Source organism: Protomyctophum parallelum (assembly GCF_964188405.1).
Source record: "Protomyctophum parallelum genome assembly, chromosome: 14".
In the NCBI taxonomy this organism is placed as follows: Eukaryota; Metazoa; Chordata; class Actinopteri; order Myctophiformes; family Myctophidae; genus Protomyctophum; species Protomyctophum parallelum.
In genome coordinates this window covers 32,631,146-32,653,130 of record NC_139709.1, presented here as the reverse complement: position 1 = coordinate 32,653,130, position 21,985 = coordinate 32,631,146, and the positions used below count along the sequence as shown (strand labels likewise).

At 42.4% G+C, this 21,985-nt stretch overlaps 1 protein-coding gene across 1 annotated transcript in view; it reads left to right on the top strand.

Moving 5' to 3' along the window:
• Window positions 1-1,621: 1,621 nt before the first annotated feature.
• The window catches only part of LOC310870145 (corticotropin-releasing factor receptor 2), a gene marked incomplete at both ends in the record, with an annotated part of 39,061 nt that continues 18,697 nt past the window's right edge, over window positions 1,622-21,985 (top strand). The window contains 2 exons of the mRNA XM_083781219.1: window positions 1,622-1,742; window positions 1,870-1,992. Coding sequence (XP_083637345.1) covers window positions 1,622-1,742; window positions 1,870-1,992 — 244 coding nt within the window. The remainder of the gene's footprint in view (window positions 1,743-1,869; window positions 1,993-21,985) is intronic.

Below are 21,985 nucleotides of genomic sequence, written 5' to 3'. Positions count from 1 at the left end.
CCTCTGGGTCTCTGGACCAGGCGACGCCTGTCCCAGTGGTATCCCCCTCCCTTTTTGGTGTGCCTTGAGTTTGTTTTTGTCGTGTTCTATGGTTTGGGGTGCCACTACCCTGGGCGGGTTTGTAAACCCGTGTCTGCCTTTATTAATTTAATGTACAACGAATCTGTGAGTCATAAGTAACTCAGGTGTTAATCAGATCTTTTAACTATTTCCTGGGGTGCAATTCCCCAGGTGGCGTAGTTGGCTATATCAATTCATACCGCCACACCACACTAACAAAGGTGATAGAGCAATAAAGAGCATATTGCACCTCCACTCTAGCCCAGGTGCTGGACAAAAGGCAGTACAAGAGGAAAAAAATAGAGTCCGCAACACCGGTATGAAAACTCCGCTCCACTGGTTTATTTGATTCAATCCAATTAGAAGCAAGGCCACAGACACAGGCACAGTTTGATATAGCTTTACTGAAAAATGATAAGGACTTCAGAGATCTTGCCGGTGCAGACTCTTAATAATAATAATAATGACCCACACAATCTACTTGATTCGCAAAATATCAGGCTCGTATTTTGTTTCATTAATATCCGTCGGCTGCTCATATTCATATCCGGGACATTTTCCCATTGTATTTTGAAAACAAATATTTATAGGCTCGATTGGATCACTGTGTATTGCCTCATAACATTAATGATATTGCTGTAGAGGTTAAACTTCTTCAGCTTACACGTGAGATTATTCATTGTAGAAGAAATGTGGCATAACTGAAATGAAATTATATAGTATAGTTGTATAAAAGAGTGTTTGATCAATGTTTTATATTGAGCTACGATCTCATTGTACAATGACACAATGAGATCGTAGCTCGATCTATAAAACAGACTAGAGTTGCTCCGAGAGTGAGGTCTAGCCAACATACTGCCATTGATTAAATGGTGAGCGCTGTGTGTGTGTTTTTCCCATGAAAGTTAACTGTAAACCAGGCTATAGGCTGTTGTTAACCTACACTGCATCCTCCCTTCTCAATGGAGTATTGTCTGTTCTATTCTTCTCCAAGTAGGATATAGACAATAGAGTACAGCCTACAGTAAAAAAAAAAAAAAAAAAAAGCCTAATGATGATGTCACTGGTGGACGGGTTTCTGAATTGACAGCCCTGTTATGAGACACAGACTGAGTAGGAAGGAACAAAATATTTTATCATGAACCAAATAGTGAGGAGTGGACCAATTAAATGAAGATTGGTTGAAAAGTGGTCCTTTCAAATTAATAGCAGTCTCCAAATAACTGTCATTTAAATTAAATGACATGAAAAGGTTTGAGGACCACTGGCCTGTAGACAGGTTATAAACTGACCGATGAGTAGTAGCCTATTTTGACAGACGAGAATTGGCACTTTCTGGCACGAGCCTGTGCACTTATGTGGATTCACGCGCAGCTGTGCTGATTGGCCTGCAGGATCTTGTTAAACAGTCGAAGTCAGCTGTGAGAGAGATGCTCCATTCACAATCAGGACACCGCTGAGAGAGAGAGAGAGAGAGAGAGAGAGAGAGAGCAGCCAGCTTGGTGTCCACTTTTCTTGGCCCAATTATAGGCTATCTTTGGGACAGCTGGCAGCTTTCGCTATGGATGCTACAATTTACCAAATCCTTTTTGGAGAGTTTGGCGACCCAAACTGTAGTTTGATAGATGCTTTCCAAGATACTTTTTACGAAAACGCGTCCCTCTTATTTATGAACCCCGACGGTAAGCTGTCATTCATTGCGTGTTTCTTTTGTGGACGTTTTAGAGAGCCATATATGTTTTTGCACCGTTTCAGTGCATTCAGAGCAAATATAAGCGTATTGATTGCTTCCCCCCCCCCCCCCCCAAGGTGCTTATTATTGCAATGCCACGACCGATGAGATCGGAACGTGCTGGCCACGGAGCAGCGCTGGGCGCGTCGTGGAGAGACCATGTCCAGAGTACATCAACGGCGTCAAGTACAATACAACAAGTAAGTTGCTCCGCGCGCATCTTTTTGGAATGCGTTGACTGAGGGAGCATTAGGGCTTGGCTATGCTCTACTCTCACAAAATCAATCCTGCAATTAAGTAACGCAATAGCTGACAGTATTCTGAGTTGACAGTCAAATGTGGTTCGTCCATACTACTACTACTAATAATAATAATAATAATAGCCTAATAATTATTATTATATAAATTATTAATAACCTCCCATTATTAATAACAATAATGGGAGGTCCTCCCAAATTATTCAATTAAAGCTGCTCAATTGTCCAGTTTAAGTTTAAAAGGGTGTAACAAAAACAAATAAAAAATCACACCCCTGTGAAGTGAGGGGCGCTGTTATCATGTAGATCACCATACATCATTGCGTCCTCAGCTTCATCTTCAATGTTTGTATTCAAATTTGTCAATGGCATTTAATGTTTGTGTTTACACGCACTGTGACGCACACTAAAAGCTGGACATATATAAGATATAGAATTTAATTACATTATTGGCCACAGTTCGGTGATGCCAGGCTATGCAATAAATTGTGTGGTGAGAGGCAGTTCATATTGTCACTTACCTGAATTTACATGTACTTTTTTTTATTATGTTGTCAATGTGTTAGTTTCCCACCCCACCTCTATAGCTATACCCCTTACAGTTCACAGAGTATATGCCTACAGAGATGATGGGCTTGTGCTAGTCATGCATGCAGAAACCATTTCTGACATGCTGTGGTGTGTTGTGCTGTGTTAGTGTCTGAGATGTCATGTTTACTTCCTCTGACTTTCTGCATGCGTTGCTGCACGTGAGATTACTATATGTGACTGGATAATTCACGGCAGTCAGACCATATGCTGCCAAAATCACAATTGAGTCAGATATAACTGAATTAGATCACATGTTGTGTTGCATGTCAATATTGTGACCGGAGGTTTAGAGGCGAGAACAAAGTCATGTCCAAGAGCAGGACTTTAAACTTGCACTTTTTACTCAGACAAACCAAGAGGAAAAGAAATGTCAGGGTCAAATAAATAAACCAAAGCTGAATATTGAAAACAGATCATGCATAAGTTCAAACATTCCTTATTTACAGCGTTAATCGCATGTGCACTTTAAGAAGGAATAATGATAAATGCCTCGTATAATTTTGCTTATATGCTATTTAGGATTGTCATATATTATGTATGATCATGGACTATATTTACACAACAGTCATATTGCTTTGCTCTAACGTTATACAACATACATCTGGTGGACGTTGACAGGAGTGCTACACATTTTCAGGTTAAACTTCGACAGCATATACTGCAACATGCAGTATATGCAATATGCAAATGGATTTCTGGTGGCATATTATAAGCTATGCAAATTCCATGACCATCTTTGAGCTGTGGTCTCAATAGCCTTCATCTTTTTGGATAGCGGAAAACTCGCCGGTTTACCAAGTCGCTGGGGCGAAAATTCATCATCAATGTCTTCATCGTTATGCTAACATGTTGTCTCCATCAGTGTAGTTAGTATGTCAAACCCACAGATGTTATAGTTCATTTCCAAAGTGATCAAATTATTTTGTGCAATGAAATGGTCAGCTAAATAATGATAACTAGAAAAAGTGCCCCTCGGGGCACAGGTCTCCACCAGGGCAGGTCAGGTTGTGGCCTCCTGGTGGCGCTATAATAGGCCAATGTCTTCATACGCCTTTGATGGCAATTGGATGATTTGAGACATTTTGTTCCAAAAATGTGTTTTGCAAAAATCAACCTGTTGGTGGCGCTATAACAGGCCAATGTGAAAAGGGTGGGATATATTCCTCAGCCTAGTAAGAAAATGTGTGAAAGATTTCACGTAAATTGCATGCTGCGTTCATGATTTCAGGCTTTTGTTCAAAACGGGGCAATCTTGCAAACTTTGAAAGCCAATTATAGCTAATTAGGATGGAATATGAAATATCAGACAGATCCGACTTGAGCACATGACCATAGAGATACTGTGTAACGATTTGTGATATTTTTGGACAGAATCTGGAGGAGTAATATCAAAAAAATTGTTTTACAAAAGTCCGCCTGGTGGCGCTATAAAAGGCAGATGCGAATGTTTGTCCTTGGCCTGTAGGGAGTGTGCATGCAACGGTTCACGCAGATCGGTGCAGTTTTAGGTAAAACATTTGAAAAGCTGCCTCATGGTGGCACTATAACAGGCCGTTCTGGAAAATGTGGCATCCAGGGAGTGTGTGTGCAAAGTTTGGCATCGACCAGGTTAACGGTGCCGGAGATTAGCTGGTAACGGAAGGAAGGACGGACACACGGAGTGCAAAACATACTCTCTCCCCATACCTTCGGCCTGGTGGAGACAAAAAGGTGAATATGTGAATACCAATGAAAAGTAGGCCTACCATTTCAGGATATTGTTTACTAATGAATTACATTGTTTCGGTACTTTGGTGTTTAAACTTTTAGTGTTCCTACTTTCTCTAGTGTTAACTCTAAACAACTATCCTCTCTCTCTCTCTCTCTCTCTCTCTCTCTCTCTCTCTTTCAAATCAATGAAATTTAAATGAAGGTGAAGTAAAACCAAAATGCACTAAATCGCGGCGACTTGGTAAATTGGTGAGTTCTCCGGATACCATCTGTTTTACATATGGTTATAGTAAGACATTTTTCATTTGTCCATGATTTAACTTAACTTTACCAAATATGCTACTTAACTGTTCACTATCTCGGTGAGTGATTCTAAAGCGTTATTCATAGTCTGGATTACAACATGACATCACAAGCCGCGGTGAAGAGCAAACCACCGCCACCGCCCCAGCCCTTCTCTCTGTTTTTACTCACCACCGCTCAACGTTAGTTCAGCTCCGGTGGTCACCTCACCACCGGAGCGGTGGTCACCTCACCACCGAAAATCCAGACTATGAATGAGCCTTAAGGTTACACCGTCAAGAGTTCTTTATTGATTTCCATTTGTTTAAGTAATTCTACTGCATATGCTCATGCAGTGGAATTACTTAAGCAAGTACCCCTATTGGGGTTTTGAATGATGCGTCATGATGTGGTTATCCTTGTCTTACTACTGTATTCAGGATGAACGCAAACAAAAGGCAATACAGTTCTAGGCTGAGAATATCTCCCAACAAACAGTTCATTCATGTTATTTTATTACATTACAGGTAGACCTAAACACTGACTTTATTTGACTTAATGGGACGAATAATATTAGCACATTGTACTGCTTTTCAAATGGCTTCCGTGAGAATCCTCAGGGCAGTAAGGGGTTACGTTCTGTAACATTGTACCAGTATATTAGAACAATAGGTCAAACCAAGGGATTACAGGGACTGTATTGGGCCATTATTCTATAGCCAGAGTAGTTGGACATTAGATGAACTGTTAAGCATAATGCTTGACCTTAATGAGTGTTTCAGTAACCCTGTCAAATGAACAGCTAAGTGGGCTTAATGTTGGGGAATTGTGTATTTTACAGTCACTTAAAGTCCAAGCCAAGGTTTCACACAGATCCGCATGGCCCCATCAGGTGTGCGCAGGGCTATAAATTTCCATTTCCATTTCGTTGGACATATAAATAAAAGATGAATGCCTGTGGAGTGCCTTGATAAGAGGCATATGCATTTTTAAACCCCCGTACGTGTCCTCCTTTTGCGAGTGTTCATCCAGTTCAACGGTTTATAGAAGATGCACTTCATCGTATTTGCTGTATGTGTCACAAGGTCATTCAGTGTCTGGGCCTCAGGGGCCTTACTGTGTCACCCAACCTCTGCTCTGAGCTAGCAAGATAAACATATCAAATATGACCTCAGTGTCTCTATATCACTGCAGGTTCCCAAACAATGGGTGGGACCTATTTGTGGGTCGCGGAACCAGTCCCTTTATTTCTATTTTTGTTTTCTACTTTTATTATTATTAAAAGGAGATATAGACAAGTTTCCAGTGTTTGTACACAACGTCAAAGTCGTATGATTTGTCACACATTGCGTTACTGCAGTGAAATTTGTTCTCCGCATTTGACCCATCTCTTGGAGCGGTGAGCCGCAGCCAAGGAGTGGTGAGCTACAGCCGTGCCGCGCTCAGGAATAATTTGATTAGTCGATTTGACCCCCCCAATCCAATCCATTGATGCTGAGTGCCAAGCAGGGAGGCACTGGGTCCCATCTTTGGTATGACCCGGCCGGGGATCGAACCCCGATCTCCCAGTTTCAGGCCGGACACTCTAACCACAAGGGCACTGTCTGGTCAGTGAGAAGTCAGTGATGTTTCCAAACAGTCGCAAATGAGGAAGTGGGCGGCGGAGGCAGAGACCGAGCTCTCGACTCAAAGTATTAATTATCTTTTATTTGTAATTGGGTGCATAATTGCATATAAAATATATATTGCCCCTGAAATACCCCAGCCACTACAGCATCGTTCATGTGAACTACTCTGTCCAAGGTTATTCATTGCAATGATCAAAATTGCTATAATGATCTAGTATCATCATAGCGACGGTGACTGGCTTCAAGCCGGCTGGTGACAGACTCACTATAGCGACTTCCACCATTTCAACAAATAAGCACATACAACCCACTTCACATGAATGATATTGATGTAACCGGGGGATTTGGTGGGGAAGGGGGGTGTCCGACGTTCTGTGACTTCTGTCAGATCCTCTGAGTTCTCCCCGGGGTGCAATCGGTTTGTGTGAGGGCTGAGGGGTGCTTGCTGCTGCTGCTGCTTTCACACCACCGAGACCAGGCGATACATCAGTCTCATAATTTCAATAAATAATCATAAACATACTATTTCACATGAACAATGTTGGTAAAACTAAGATATGGGGATATATACAATATATATATATATATATATATATATATATATATATATATATATATAATTCATTGCAATCGCACCGCGTTTTCATTATAAAACTGCTGTGCTGGGTTGAACATACTCGCGCTGCAATTGGCTTAAAGTTTAAAACCCCCGAGGCGACGTCCTGAGCAGTAAACACCAGTGGATATAAACAGCCACAGGGAGCCAAAGGGAGAGTGTGTTGTTGCAGGAGAACACCTCAGCATCATAATATAGGGGAAGATAGAGGGAAGAAAGGCCAACAAAATAGATTTATATATTACATTTTGGCTTAAAACTTGTCTACATATATCACCTTTAAAAACATTTAAAATTTAAACATTTAAAAAACGTTCATGAATCTAAAACAGAGATTTTCAGAGATTTCATGAAGAAAGCAAAGACAAAGCTAAGAAATACCATGAATTAGAAAACTATTTTTACAAGTTTGGGTCCCAGGAAAAATCTAATTTCCCTTTTGGGTCACAAGCTAAAAAGTTTAGGAATCACTGCTCTATATGTCCCGGAAGTTCCAGACCCACAGGAACATGCCCAGGGTGCCAGCCCGATTCCTGGCAAGTTTTTTTGGGGCTTGTTCTGCCTTTATTGATAGGTTGAAAGTAGATTGACAGGAAAGGGGGAGAGAGATGGGGAGGGAAGACACGCGGCAAAGGCCGTCGGGATCGGGAGTCGAGCCCGCGGCACGTCGTCAGGCTGGCTCAGACTAGGTTGAGCTAACCGTCCGGGCCGGTAATATGCATTACCGGCCCGGTAATGCATTTGCATTTGATTGCATTATTGGCTTTAGTTTATTCTGTTTTTTGTTTACTTCGTTTGTAAATAATTGTAATAATGTTTTTCCTCATGATGTTTTCTCTTGTCTAAATGGACACTTGGTGTCTTTGGGTGACTTGTAGTTCACTGAGAACTACAACTCCCATGAGTTATCATTCAAATTGAAATGTTTTGACATAGGTGTGATCAATCATCCTATCAAGTGATGAACATATTCTGTCCTATGTCACTTTTTGATTATGCCTGAAGAAGGTCAGTAGACCGAAAGCTTGCTAAATAAATACATTGATTGTGCGCAGATCTTAGTGTGTGGAGCTTCCCTTAATTTTTTTCTCATGTTCCCTTTGTGGCTCCAGCACCTCAAGTATTTTCAGTGGATGAGCGGTGGTTCTTTTTCCATCAATATTCATTTTAAAATATCTTACTGTGTAGACAAGTGGAGGGCAATTATCTGGATCGTACAATTGTCCAGTCTATCGTACATAAAGTCCAATAATAACAATCTTCCTTTATGCGTTAGGGAAAATCATTAACTAAGGAAAAATAAACAACGGGATCGTAGGGTTATAGTTTATATTATTTATATAGAGTTGCCACAAATGCGTTGACAAAACAGTGTTCAATCGAACCAATACACTTTGCAAAGTGCGTCTGTCCCTGTCGCTCTCCCTATAAAGTGAAAGAAATAAACAAGAAAACAATCTTAAATCAACAAAACAATAATCACGTTCAAACCCCCCTCCCGCTCCAAACCAGTCCCAAGGCTCCCTGTAGCGTCTTGCATTACAACGTCTACAAACAATAAACAAGCCCCCAAAGTCAACGGTGCAAAGCCACGCTCAGTGCTGTTAACTAAATAATAAAGTCCACGTCCTCTTCTTTAATTGAACGCAGCGTGCCTGCGATAGTCTTTAGCAGTTCGTTATCCGAGTTATCCAAAGAAACGGCTCTTCCTCTCTAAACGGCCAAACAAAAAATACAAATGGGGTACCCCTTAAAGTTTATAATCCAGAATTCCTTTGGTTCGATCTCACCGGTATACAGACTCCATTGGCAGCAAACACCGACTCAAATCCCAACGCCGATCCCCCGACGTCGGTGGCAATTAAGCGGTTTCTTAATTCCCCCGACGGTCCCGACAGTTCTTTATTAAAGGCAGCAGATAACGAGATTAAACGTTGTCAATAATCCGACTGTTATCTGGCGCTCCTCTTCTCCCATGTCGGCCTACACACTGTTTTAGATTTCCCCCCTTTTCCGTGTGTCACTTCCTCTAGATGTAACCTTGGGTGGGTGGCGACATCGGTCTCTGTCACCTGTCAATCACCCCCAGGCTGCACAGATCCGTTACTTTTCTCATGGGAAAGAGTACTATTTTACTAATAGTCAGCATCACATGTCACATTTCATTTCAGAAAAATAATAACATGCACAGGGAAAACAAAGCAGAAAAACATGTGCTATTGTCACAAACTAATATAAACAATAATTGGGTTCAACACATTTTACAGGCATCTAGACTTCTTGCAAGGTTGCAATCTCAAATAACACATGCAGATGAACCTCTGTAGACTAAGCAGGCCTCCACCAAGTGAAGATTCTACTGTATGAATCTGAAGATCTTGAAGTATATGCTGAGGCTGCTGACAAAAAAGTGCTTGAGTTTGCATGAGCTGAGCTAAATAACTATAAATCACTGAGGACACTTGTGACTGCAACTAATTAAATCACTTGTGAGTGTGACTGTTTCAAAATGGAGCAGTAATGTGCTGTGCTCAACACTGACAATAATTATACTAAACAAGTTAACAACATGTTGCCCTTTCGGAAGGAAAGTGTGAGAGTTAGTTAGTGAGAGATACTCAAAAAATGGTCACTGCACATTCTGAATGAATACTGCATACAGTACATCTCGTGTTATGCTTCCACCACCGTGTATTTCACTGAGCATCCATTTGTTGTCTCTGCCAGGCGGAAGGCGTGGCCGAGACTTTCTAGGCCTACGTGAAACTGTGCACACACACTCCCTGGAGACTTTCACATCTGTCTGTGAATACTGGACTACTCGCCCCGGTGCTTGCCCGTTTTTCCTCCCGGAACTTTCCCCAGTGAGGGGGATAACTTTGTAATATGCTATTGGCTGTTTGTATTCTTTTTGGAAAAATATAAAAAGATACTCCTGTGGAAAGGCTATATTATTTGACTTATATTGAACCTATAAACAATTTAGTATTATTTAGTATATGTAAGGTTTTGTCCCCTCAAATGGTACCTCGTCAGATAATCCACATATATCCTACAACTTCTGTGAACAGACTTCACTGTAGTAGCTTTTCATACATTTTATTTGTACTTAGGCTGTTCTGCTGTCATGAAGGTTTATAGTTAGAGAAATTCAAAGTCCAGCCGTCTGCTGTCCAGCCTCTCCCACCCCTCACTGGGGAAAATTCTGGGAGGAAAACAGAAACGGGGCGAGTAGTCTTGTTACCCTGTCTGTTATAGCAGCACCATATTACTCTCCCCCCCCCCCCCCCTCTCTCTCTTTTTTACTATAGCCTATTACTACAGATTTTGTGTGAACATCATGCAAATCGGTACACAGTATCTCTATATAGTCATGTGATCAAGTTTCCATATTCCATCCTGATTGGCTAAGATTGGCTTCCAAAGTTTGCAGGAGTCGTCCGTTTTGAACAAAATGCCTCAATGCCGTGAAACCTTGCAGGCACATATTCCATTAGAGGCCAAGACTTCCCGAACTTCTCAGGCTGCAACCTCCCAAGATAATCATATTTGACCCACCCTGACAAGCATACGAATTGTAGGCATTACATTTAGTTTAACTCGGTTCCACAGATAAACATGGTGAAAATAGCCAAACTACAAGCTCACAAAGCTTCGCACTGCCTGTTAGGCACAGTATTCCACACATCGTGATTGCAGTGCCCGATTGCTGGGAGACTTTGCACATTCCCACTAACCCATGGTGGAATCTCCATCCCAAAATGTTCTAATCTCCTTATGCTTGCGCTATAATAATAGCCCGCTTGTACAATCTCCTACAGATTTGGTCAAAAACTCACAAATCTGTGAGATCAAGATGTAGAAGTTTGATTTTCAGATGACCATGCCGTGCTCCGAGGAGCTCTCTTTTCTACTCATATTTTTTCACTTGCAAATTAATGTGTATTAACTCAGTAACATTCTAACATTATTTGATTTACTAATGAATGTTCATTCTTCACACATAATTTCACACTTAGATTATGAGAACATTGCTTCACAATGAGTCAAGATGTGCTACGTGGCAGTAATAGTGGAAGGCCTGCCTTATAGATTGTTGTCATTGATGCATGCAAATGCGGTGTAATCATTATGAACATCAATTATTAACATAACTATGCATGGATGAGCCTGTGTTATATAGAGTTTATTGCTTCATTTGCAAACACAGTGAGAGTCAGGGTGACCTAATAAGCTCATGCAGGGTGAGATTTGCTGGGGCTGGGGGTATATATGCCGGATATGCCCTCCATTAATGAATTTATCTCCAGTGGGGATATGTTTTATCCGTGCTTCTGGTCAGACTGATTTCCTTATGAGTGTCTGATATGTTTTATATTGTTTTATAATAACACAATTTAACAATACAATAAAACATGTATGTTAAAATGTGTCAACATTTCTCTATCTATCTTTCAACATAAAACAAGGTATTTATGTTCAAAAATAGCATATCAACAACTTCACAAATATGCGTCACAAACACATTTTTCTTTATTTTTTTATGTTTATACAAATCAAACCCAATGTTTGAAATTGTATTTAGGACTACTAAAGGATAAATTAAGTATAATGTCAAGTCTTTTTGGTTCTGGTTCTGTAGTAAACAGCAAATAAGCAAATCAAGTAGAACTGCAAAGATGGGGGAGAATCCGCTATGGCGACCCCTGATAATTAATCACAGAAAGTAGTAGAAGCAAAATTGCACGAATGTGTCTTTTATTACTACAATCGCCAAGTATGGCACATGCACCATTGACATGACCAAAACAAGTGAGCCAGACAAACAAGTTGACACAACCCAAAGGCGGGTTGTGTCATTAGAAAGCCTACTTTCCTTAGTGGAAGCACTCTGAGCCCCCCACCACACGTATAAAAGGTAGTTTTTGACCAAAAGGGGATTATTTTTCCCCCGGGAAAAAAATACTTTTAGTTACTCCACTGCGCCCTCTACCGATATTGCCAAGAGAAAACCCTCATACAGAATATTTTCCCTCCGGTGAAAAAAAATCCCTTTTTGGCCAAAAAGTACCTTTTATACGTGCGGTGGTTTCCACTAAGGAAAGTAGGCTTTCTGATGACACAACCCGCCTTTGTATTGGTAAGAAGCAAAAACGTTGTTTTTATTTAGCGCTAAAGATGAGAGGCTGGTCTGCATATATGCGAGCCCCGGAACTCATCGGTAGCATAGCTCTAAAAGCAACGCATTAGAGCTAGGTACCAGAGCTTGTCCAAAACCACTTTTCAGGAAGTGGAAAAAATAACCAGTTCCAGTGAATTCCATTCAGTTATTTAGTCACACTTCCTATTTATATTTTTCATTGGTTAACATAATTTATGAAACCCACAGGCAAGCTCAAACACTTTACAGATGCTGCTCATTCCAAGAAATACAACCACTGAATTCAAAGTCAAAACACAGTTCATTTACAAGCTTGTTTTAAAAGCAATTGGATGGCAGATAATGTGTGCACCACAGAGCACTCCTTTCTACTGTGGTTATTTATTTATGTATTAAATAAACATTCATTTCCATGCATTTTTTTCCGTTTGTTTTTCCTTAATCTTTATGAATGAATAGAACACAAACGGCCCGTGATCTTTTAGAGTGGTTCCTAAGTGTTTCCCCTAGTCACCAGGTGAATTAGCACCACATCACAATAGAAGTAGCCCCATGGGCACTTTTAACAAAAAGCAGGATAAACAACTCACAGGGCTGGAACCGGTCGGGTCCCACCACAACCAGCGTGCAGATAGCAGAAACTCTACCGCCCGCTCCGTCGAGGCACACACAAACAAACAAGCCCTAATACCACGACTTTCACAGAACAACATAAATTATACAAACCAACAGACAACTAACCTGTGCGGGGCGGCGGTGGCTCAGGGGTAGAGTGCCTGGATGGTAACCGTAAGGTTGCCAGTTCGAACCCGGGCTCCCCCAGAGTTACTGTCGAAGTGTCCTTGAGCAAGACACTGAACCCCTAATTGCTCCCGATGTGCTAGTTGGTGCCTTGCATGGTTTCCGCTGCCATCGTTGTATGAATGTGTGTGTGAATGGGTGAATGTAATGCACAATCTCTGTAAAGCGCCTTGGATGTATTGTATATAGTCATAGCACGCCATAGTACATATGTATATCATAGTAGTGAATATGTATAGTTGTCTCCACCAGGCCGAAGGCATGTGGGGAGAGTATGTTTTGCACTCCGTCCGTCCGCGTGTCCGTCCGTCCGTCCGTCCGTGTGTGTGTCCGTCCGTCCGTCCGTCCGTCCGTGTGTCCGTGAACAGCTAATCTCGGCCACCGTTAACCCGGTCGATGCCATATTTTGCACACACACTCCCTGGATGCCAACCATGAACCTCTGCCCCAAACTTTCCAGAACGGCCTGTTATAGCGCCACCAGGAGGCCGCTTTGTGCAAAACAAGTTTTTGCACAGTACACCTACAGATTTTGTCCAAACATCACGCAAATTGGTACACAGTCTCTCTGGAGCCATTCAACGAAATGGGTTTTTCACATTTATCAGACTCCATCCTGATTGGTTAAGATTGGCTTCCAAAGTTCACAGGAGTGCTCAGTTTCAAACAAAATGCTGCAAATCATGAACACATCGCGTGATTTCCGTGAAATTGTGCACCCACATTCCCATTAGGCCGAGGACGAAATGCCACATGAACAATTTCAACTCAGCCTCAAGGTGGCGCTATAACTGGCCGAAAAGTGTTTTTACCTCTAACTGCACGGATCTGTGGATAACCTGGTGGAGACCTGTGCCCGGAAGGGCACTTTTTCTAGTTTATTATGTATAGTGTATGTATAGTTTCATCATATAGATATTCCACTGTTACCTTCTTAGCTTACGCATGTTTCATGATAAATGCTTTTATGTGATGTATTCCCATGCTTTTGTTCTTGCTTAAATGTAAGTCGCTCTGGATTAAGAGCGTCTGCTAAATGCCTAAATTGTAAATTGTAAATTGGATAAAGGCGCTATATAAATGCACCATTTACCATTTAACCTGTTGCTCTCACAAGAATGCTGGCAAAAGGATTCAAGGTAGAAGAGGGTTTATTTGTCACTCACTTTGCCTGCCTGTCAAATTTGTTGGAAGGTCTTCTTACTATTAAAGGGTGGTCCTTTAATAGTGCATACAGACATAGGATTTCCCCCTTTCACATTATACTGTAAGTGACCTAATGCCTCTGTCATGTCGAGCCTGCAGGCTTGAGTCAGCAGTTGAGATTTTAACGGTCTCTCGACTCTCATGCGTGCAACCTCAGGGCCCCTTGCCACTGACCCAATGATCAGATAAACGTCGCTGTCGGGCAGACTCCTTATTGTATCTCCATGTTTCACACCATTGCTCTTCTTTCATCTTTGTGTTGCGTTCTCCAACTGTCTCCTGTAGGCTGTTTCATGGTTGTATCAGTGAATTTATTTAGATCTTCCTGAGATTGCGTTAGCTCTCTAACATATGTGATGCTTTGGTGTACAGCACTTTGGTCAGACGTTGGCTGTTTTTAAATGTGCTTTATAAGTGACTTGACTTGACTTGACTAATGCAAGACATTATTCGGTTCATGCGGGATGATGTGGAACAAACTTGATGACTACATGCCGGCATTCCGACATACTGTACCGCCATTTCGGCAGGAGTTTCGACAATTCCTTGTGTACAGGGTTTGATGAGGGCCCAGGTAGGGCCAGGCCTTAAAGGTGTATTGAAATGAAAAATATGTTTTACACACATTTAGACCATATCCGTGGTCATCATATGGGCAAACAATGGATGGCAATTTTACTTGAAAAAAACCCTGATTGGTTCAGAAACTAAGATCTTGCTGTGTGAGGCTGAAACTTCAACATAAAAGGCCCCAAAAAGCCATTTCACTGCACCTCTAATACTCGGGCCTGTTGAGAACTGTAGTTTTTGCCGGCCGCCGGGCGCGGCTGCACTAATGGCTTTGGGGCGGGCCCGTCTAGAGTTTGAATGGACAGGTATCGAATAGGAATGACGGGTGGGGAAGGGATCAATGTCAGAACAGGTCAGCTCCATATATGGAGATCTAAGGGTTTGAGATATCCATATATGCAGATCTAGGTGATGATCCAGTCTTCTCCATTGTATGGCTATCTAGGGTTTGATGAGGTCAGTGTTTTGATCTTCATATATGGAGATGGCCATATATGGAGTGTGTCACAAGGCGTGACGGACTGACGGTGATATATGGTGGCGTGACATGTCACGAGGCGTGACGGACTGACCGTCATATGGTGGCGTGACTACTATGCAGGTTTTCATAGTAACCTGCGACCTAGTGTAAAGGCTGACAATGCACTGTGCTTGACTACTTGATTTTGGAATTGGAACTTGGAACATACACACTTAAGTCACATTCTCACCTAATACGATCAGTGCGTATGGGCGGAGAAGTTGGGATTCTTGCATATTTCATTTGCTGCGGTTTGCCTTCACACTGGCTGTGTCAAACGCAGCAAGGAAACGCAGCAGGGAATTGTATCAATGTGTTCAATTCATAAACTATAGCCTACACAGTGAAATCTATGGTGTTAAAATTATACTCATAATGTGCATGTGTCGTGCCGTCGGGGACAGCTGGACCTCCACCTCTCTCTCTCTCCCTCTCTCCGCACGCATCCTTTGGGCATAGACTCTAGACTTGAATTGATGAATGTACTCGACCACATGGGCTTCTGTCTCCTCATTCGACCACGTCTATCCACGGTAAACGAGACATCTTTGCGCTGCGTAAAATATGCCTTCTCCGTCTCCAACTGTGTTTAGCTCCTCCTCACCCGCCACATTGTTTTCTTCATGTCCTTTGTTTGCATTCACACCTGCACCGAATTGTAATCAAGTGCGATTGGAAGTGAAGGGAAACCCCCGTTTTTGGTCGGAGCAAACGAAGCACACTTTCTGACAATGTGCAGCAGGATTCGTTTTAATCGCAGTAAAGCTTTCTGGTGTGAAGGTCACCTTACATTGGTTAATTTGATTGTTTAGGTCAGGGGTTTTCAACCTTTTTATACCAAGTACCACCACAGAATATATCTGGCTCTCCAAGTACCACCATAATAACTGATGTTAAAATATAGGAGCGTTGGCCCAGGCCGTAGCGTAACGGTCTGGGCACCGGACTGGTGATCCAGTCGCGGTGTGCCGCGGGTTCGACTCCCGGACCCGACACGGCCTTTACCGCATGTCATCCCCCCATCTCTCTCCCGTTTCCTGTCAGCCCACTTTCTATCCCTTAAAAAAAAAAACAATAAAGGCGTAAGCCGCAAAAAAATATCTTAAAAAAATATATATATATAGGAGCGTATACCTGCCTCATCCTATTCAGCTATTAACACAAGAGGAAAATGTAATTTATACCTTTTTTTTTTAATTCCCAATCCAATTTTGCTGCTGCTAAAACTGTCTAATTAGTCTAATTAGCACAACTGATAATATTTCTAATGTGATGAATCCATCCTCAAATCTTCTATTAACGGCTAGGTGTGCTGTCATGCTCATTTCAGCACAACTGGAGAGCCTATTTCAACCAATTGCTTGGTTAGAAGAACTAATTAGTTCTTCTAACCAAGCTAGAAATATAAATATTTCATTCTACCTTTGTCTTTTTTGGGCGACTCCTCTGAGTACCACCAGAGGGGGGCTCAAGTACCACTAGTGGTACTAGTACCAGTGGTTGGGAACCTCTGGTTTAGGTGATACACATTTGTGGATACCAAGTAGATCTTATAAAGACAGGTTTATAGTGTGTGGTTGCATTATAGTACATGTAGTTGTAGATGGTCTACTCCACCGGCCAAAGGCGGGGCCTTCACAATTCCATGTTCCTTTTCACTCTACTTAAGTTGTCAATGCTTAATTGAAACCAAATATAGTTTAATCCAATCCTCTGTACCGTTTAGAAAAAGACAGATAGATGACATGTTAAGATCAATTAGACTCTAAGATATAGGATCCATCTACATCAGGAGTGCTCACACTTTTTTGACTTGTGAGGTGAGCTACTTTCAAAATGACCAGATCTACCCACCAATGTTTTGCTGAAAATAGTTGTACCTGAGGGGGCTTTGGAAGAGCGGTGCTGGCATTACATAATAAGACAGGGGGGGAAATGGAATTGGTAGTGTTTTCTTTATTTTTTGATGGGGTTTTTTATTTTATATTTTTTATGGAGGGACAGACAGTAGGCTGACAGGAAATGGGGAGAGAGATGGGGGGGTGTCATGCAGTAAAGGCCGTCGGGATCGTGAGTCGAACCCGCGGCACACTGCCAGACTGGATCACCAGCCAAGGTGCCTGGACCACTGAGCCACGGCCCAGGCCTGTTTTCTTGTATATAACTTTGTAATGTAAGGCCCTGTGCCAGATGGTATGCTTGGATCTGAAAACATATGGAAATAATAAATATATTAAAATATCCTATAGCCATTAGCCTACTACTAGTCTCGTGTATAGCCAGACAACTATTCTACAATCTTCGAACGCTAGTCTGGAAGTACACCTCCCAAAATCGGAGTAAGGAAGCTTCCATTTCCATTCACGAAAATATATTTTCAAATATCTTTAGATCTTTTTTTAGTTTTTTTCCCATTTCCATTTCTGGCCTACGTTTGTACAGTACGAAGTCCAACATGTCATGATTGAAATTGTCAGTCTCCTCTCTAGAACAACTGTGACAGGTCTTTACATAAGTGCACACAAAAGGTGTCCATGTTTGTTCAGAAGTTCTCAAGCGAAAATCTAATTTAGGTTGAGTAAAAAAAATACGTCTAATTATGGTTGGAGTGTTTTCATTTAAGGAGTATAAGGCATCTAGCTAAGAGAGTGGTAATTAAGGGCATAATTCTATTAAGACGGGAACACCAAACAGGGCTGGTATGATGGCTGAGTGGGACTTCTACCCCATATGACACAATATATGGGATTTAAAAATATCTGTCCAAGAATCTAGTAAGCGAGGACAGGACCAAAACATTATGAGTTACACAATGTTATTGTCCACATCGGTTGCATATACATAATTTACACCAGAGAATTCACAAAAGACACTACGCATATTGACAAGAAAGAGACACTGTAGTGTCCGCATATTGAAAGAGACAGCTGAGAAAGTAGTACAGTCAGCTGGGGGCATTAAGGACACTGTGGCCTCAGGGCATGCCATTTATTTTTACAAGACACAATACAAGGCCAAACTGAGGGTCGAATGTGGCCATGGCCTTTGTGGCCTCCCTTTGTGGCCTCCCCTGAAATCCCTGCCCTGGACTCTGCATTTCACACAGGTCATATAGGACAGTAGTTCCCAAAGTGGGGTCCGGGGACGCCTAGGCGTCCTTGAGGGAGTTCCAAGGGTTTACCCAGTCAAATGACAGTTAGGAACCATAATGGACCCTTATGGGTCTGTAGAGAGCGTAGAGACCCTTATATATGGGTCTGTAGAGAGTGTACAAATGGCTCAGAGTTAAATTAACTTTGATTTTAACAATATACTGTACATTGCCGTCCCAGAGATAGAAATGCCATTAAATGGGGGGACCGTAGCCTAATTCAGGTCAAACCGGGGGCCCTTGAAATGACAGGGGGTCCCCCAAATTGACACTTAAGTTATTAGCCTGCAGACCCCCCCCATTTGTAAATATAATTATGCCAAGGACCCCCATCCCATAAGAGAAGGCTCTAGCAGTGATTTTCAACCATTTAAGGAGGAGATGCAATTGTGTGAATACATGGTAGGCTAACCATTGCCCATCCCATCCCCATGCATACCAACCTGTTGGACTCATCTCTGCCTTTCCGTTGATATAGAATAATGCATTCACAATAAATATGCATCATCGACGTGATTAGGCCTACTAAAAAAAAAGTTTGGTTTCCAGTTGCCGACCGACTCTATTAAATATGCACGACCCATATTTTATTGGCATTTGGTGAAAAAAGAAAAAAAAAGAAAAAAAAGCTTAGAATACGACCGAGTAACGCCAGGGCTCCACTGGGCGCGTCTGCGTCGTGTCTCCGTCAGTGTCGGGAATGTTCCCTTTTAATCAATGGAGGGTGGCTCCACTGCCCGCGTTGCGTTGCGTTGTGCTGCGTTCGGTGACTAAAAAATTGTCCCGGTTCGTTTTTTGACGCACGCGTCCAGTCATGTATAACATTTTTTTGCTGACGCGCAGTTTTCAAAAGCCCGCGGTGGTGCACCTCTAGCGTGACGTTGACGTTGTCATGACGCGATGGAGACGCAACGATGACATGCGTGATTGCGTGGGGGTCTGCGAGTACAGTGACAGAGACTCAAATGTGTTACTGTCTGTTACCCATTAAATCTGCGGGTCTGCTGCTGACTTTACGCCACTTTTTAGATGCGCTCCACAGTTATGCTCAAATTAGTGCCCCTAAAGAATTCTGAGGCAACATGGCTGGAGACGTGGCAGCCAATCAGAACTGCTCGACTAGCCAAGCCGTGCAGACGATGGGATGTTCTGGGTTGTTGGCAACTGTGACAGAAATAAATTAACCAACCTCCAACCTTTTGGTATGTGAGTGATGCAGCACTTTATACTTTGTTTTGGAGTTGAATTAAAACTCTAAAGCATATATGTCAAACTCAAGGCCCGGGGGCCAAATCAGGCCCGTGAATGAATTATCTTTGGCCCGCGGGATGATATTGAATTAGTATTAGAACTGGCCCTCTGGTAATATTGTAATAATACTACAAGTCCCACAATGCACTGCGAGTGCATTGTCACGTATCGAGGGCCCGCAAGCGCAAGCATGCGTCTTCTCTCCACTATTGATCAGCAGTGAAAGTATATCACTTGTGGTCAACTTTCAGCTACCCCTCTACACAAAAATGGCCCGTGTGTTGAAACACAGTCCGGCCCTCGACTTGTACCAATTTCTTTATTTTGGCCCACTGTGTATTTGAGTTTGACATCCCTGCTCTAAAGTATTCAACCAGTGTGTGGACATTCTATTCAAAGTTTTCAAATGTTCAGCTGTAGGCATACAGTGTTATGAGTACTTGAACCATTCATTATTTAAAAGATGGTATTTCAGGCAAATATTGAAGTTATTAAAAAAGAAGCCTATCCATCATTGCCGTAGGGAAAAAAAAGAAAAATAATCCTTGCTACCCATCCTTCCCACGAAAAAATAAAATAAAAATATATATAATTCCCACGCTGTGGGCACTGGCAGCGTGTTCCCTCCTCCGCGTCATCAGTGCCCATACCCGAGGCGGGGGTTGGCGAAAGGGCCTTTGTGTGGAGTTTGCATGTTCTCCCCCTGTCCCCTAGGGTAGATACCCTCACAAAAACATGCCGTAATCCTGGTCTCTAAAACTACCTCCCCCTGGCCAGCCGGGGCGCCCGATGGAGGGGAAAGGAACTGGTCGGAATAACGTGTCCCTTCCACGTGCTACGTCCGGCCGGGGAAATTCCCCTCTGTCAGGTGAAAAGAAGCAGCTTGGACTCCTCATGCATAGAAGGAGGCATGAGGTCAGTCCGCTGCCCCCCCAGGTTGGCAGAGGAAGTGTAGCGCCCAGGATTACATTAGACAATTGGCACTGGGTGAAAAGAAAACTGGGTTACAAAATCGTGGGATATTATTTTTTAAAGGTAATAAAAAAATAAAATAAAATAAATTCCCTACCTACTCAGCCCAAAAATGACAGCCAATCGGAAACCAACGTTTTCTTTTGTTAGGCCTTAGCCTTTCATTCACAAAGATGATGAGCCTCTATTCCAGGGATATTCAATTGGCGGCCCGCGGGCCACATGCGGCCCGCGGAGCGCCCCCTCGTGGCCCCTGGAAGAATTTTGAAAAAGAAAAAAAAAAAAATCTTTTTTTTTTTTTTTTTTTCTTTGAGAATAATAAGAGGGATAATAAAAGTTACAGGTATGGTGTGTGCGATATTAATTGTTTGATTACCATAATGACGGTAATCATTAAAGGACCACTTTTCAACCTATCTTCATATAATAGGTCCTCACTAATAATCATGATAAAATGACACGTTTTTTTCTACTCGGTCTGTGTCACATAGGAGGGCTGTGGGCAGTTCAGAAACCCACCCAACAGTGACATCAATGGAGAATCCAAGCTAATAGAAACTGCAGGCTTTCTAGTCCTGAAAAGTTGCAATGCGAAAATGGAAGCCATCATTCTCACAATAATAAACCCTGTTAGGGTCCATTTGGTTCCATTTGTACACAGTTACAGTTACAGACCCATAAGGGTCCATTTGGTTCCAAACCATCATTTCCCTGGGGACCCCCTGGAACTGCCTCCAGGACCCTGGGGGTCCCCGGACCCCGAACCCCACTTTGGGAATCACTGCTCTATGTAATCTGATCTTTATAGTCTGATAAACTATTCTCACGTAAATAAATCTTGTTAAAAAAACAATCTGCCTAACGATGATGTCACTGGTGGTCGTGGACGGGTTTCTGAACTGCCCACAGCAGAGTGAGTGTGTGTGTGTGTGTCCGTCCAGTCGTTAATGTCAAAGCAATGCTGTTTATGCACTGTCAAATAGGTCTAGGCCTACATCTATTCTAAGGTGGCATATACCTGTATAGACATATTATCCTGCTCATTACTGTGCGGAAATATACATAAATCTTCGTGTTTGAGCACAAAAAGCATTTTGAGAACCCACAAATTTCCGCGCTTCGCGCGCACACTGTGCGGCCCCCCACACACAATAATTCTACAGTTGTGGCCCCCGGCCTAATCTAATTGAATACCCCTGCTCTATTCACATGCACCTCCTCCATAATGAGATGATGACGGATAAGCCTCCATCCATTCACACAATTTGCACCTCAGATGACATCTTATACTGGCGTACTGTGGCGTCCTCAATTGTGCGGCGGTGAATGGCAGACCACCATTTATTCACTTACAACGGTCCCTCCCTTTGTACTGGCGTCCTCACTTTTGTGATCACTACTAACATTGACTCATACAATGCATTGTGAATAGTGTATGTACCATTGTGGCGATGGATGAGAGGATAGAGAGCATTGC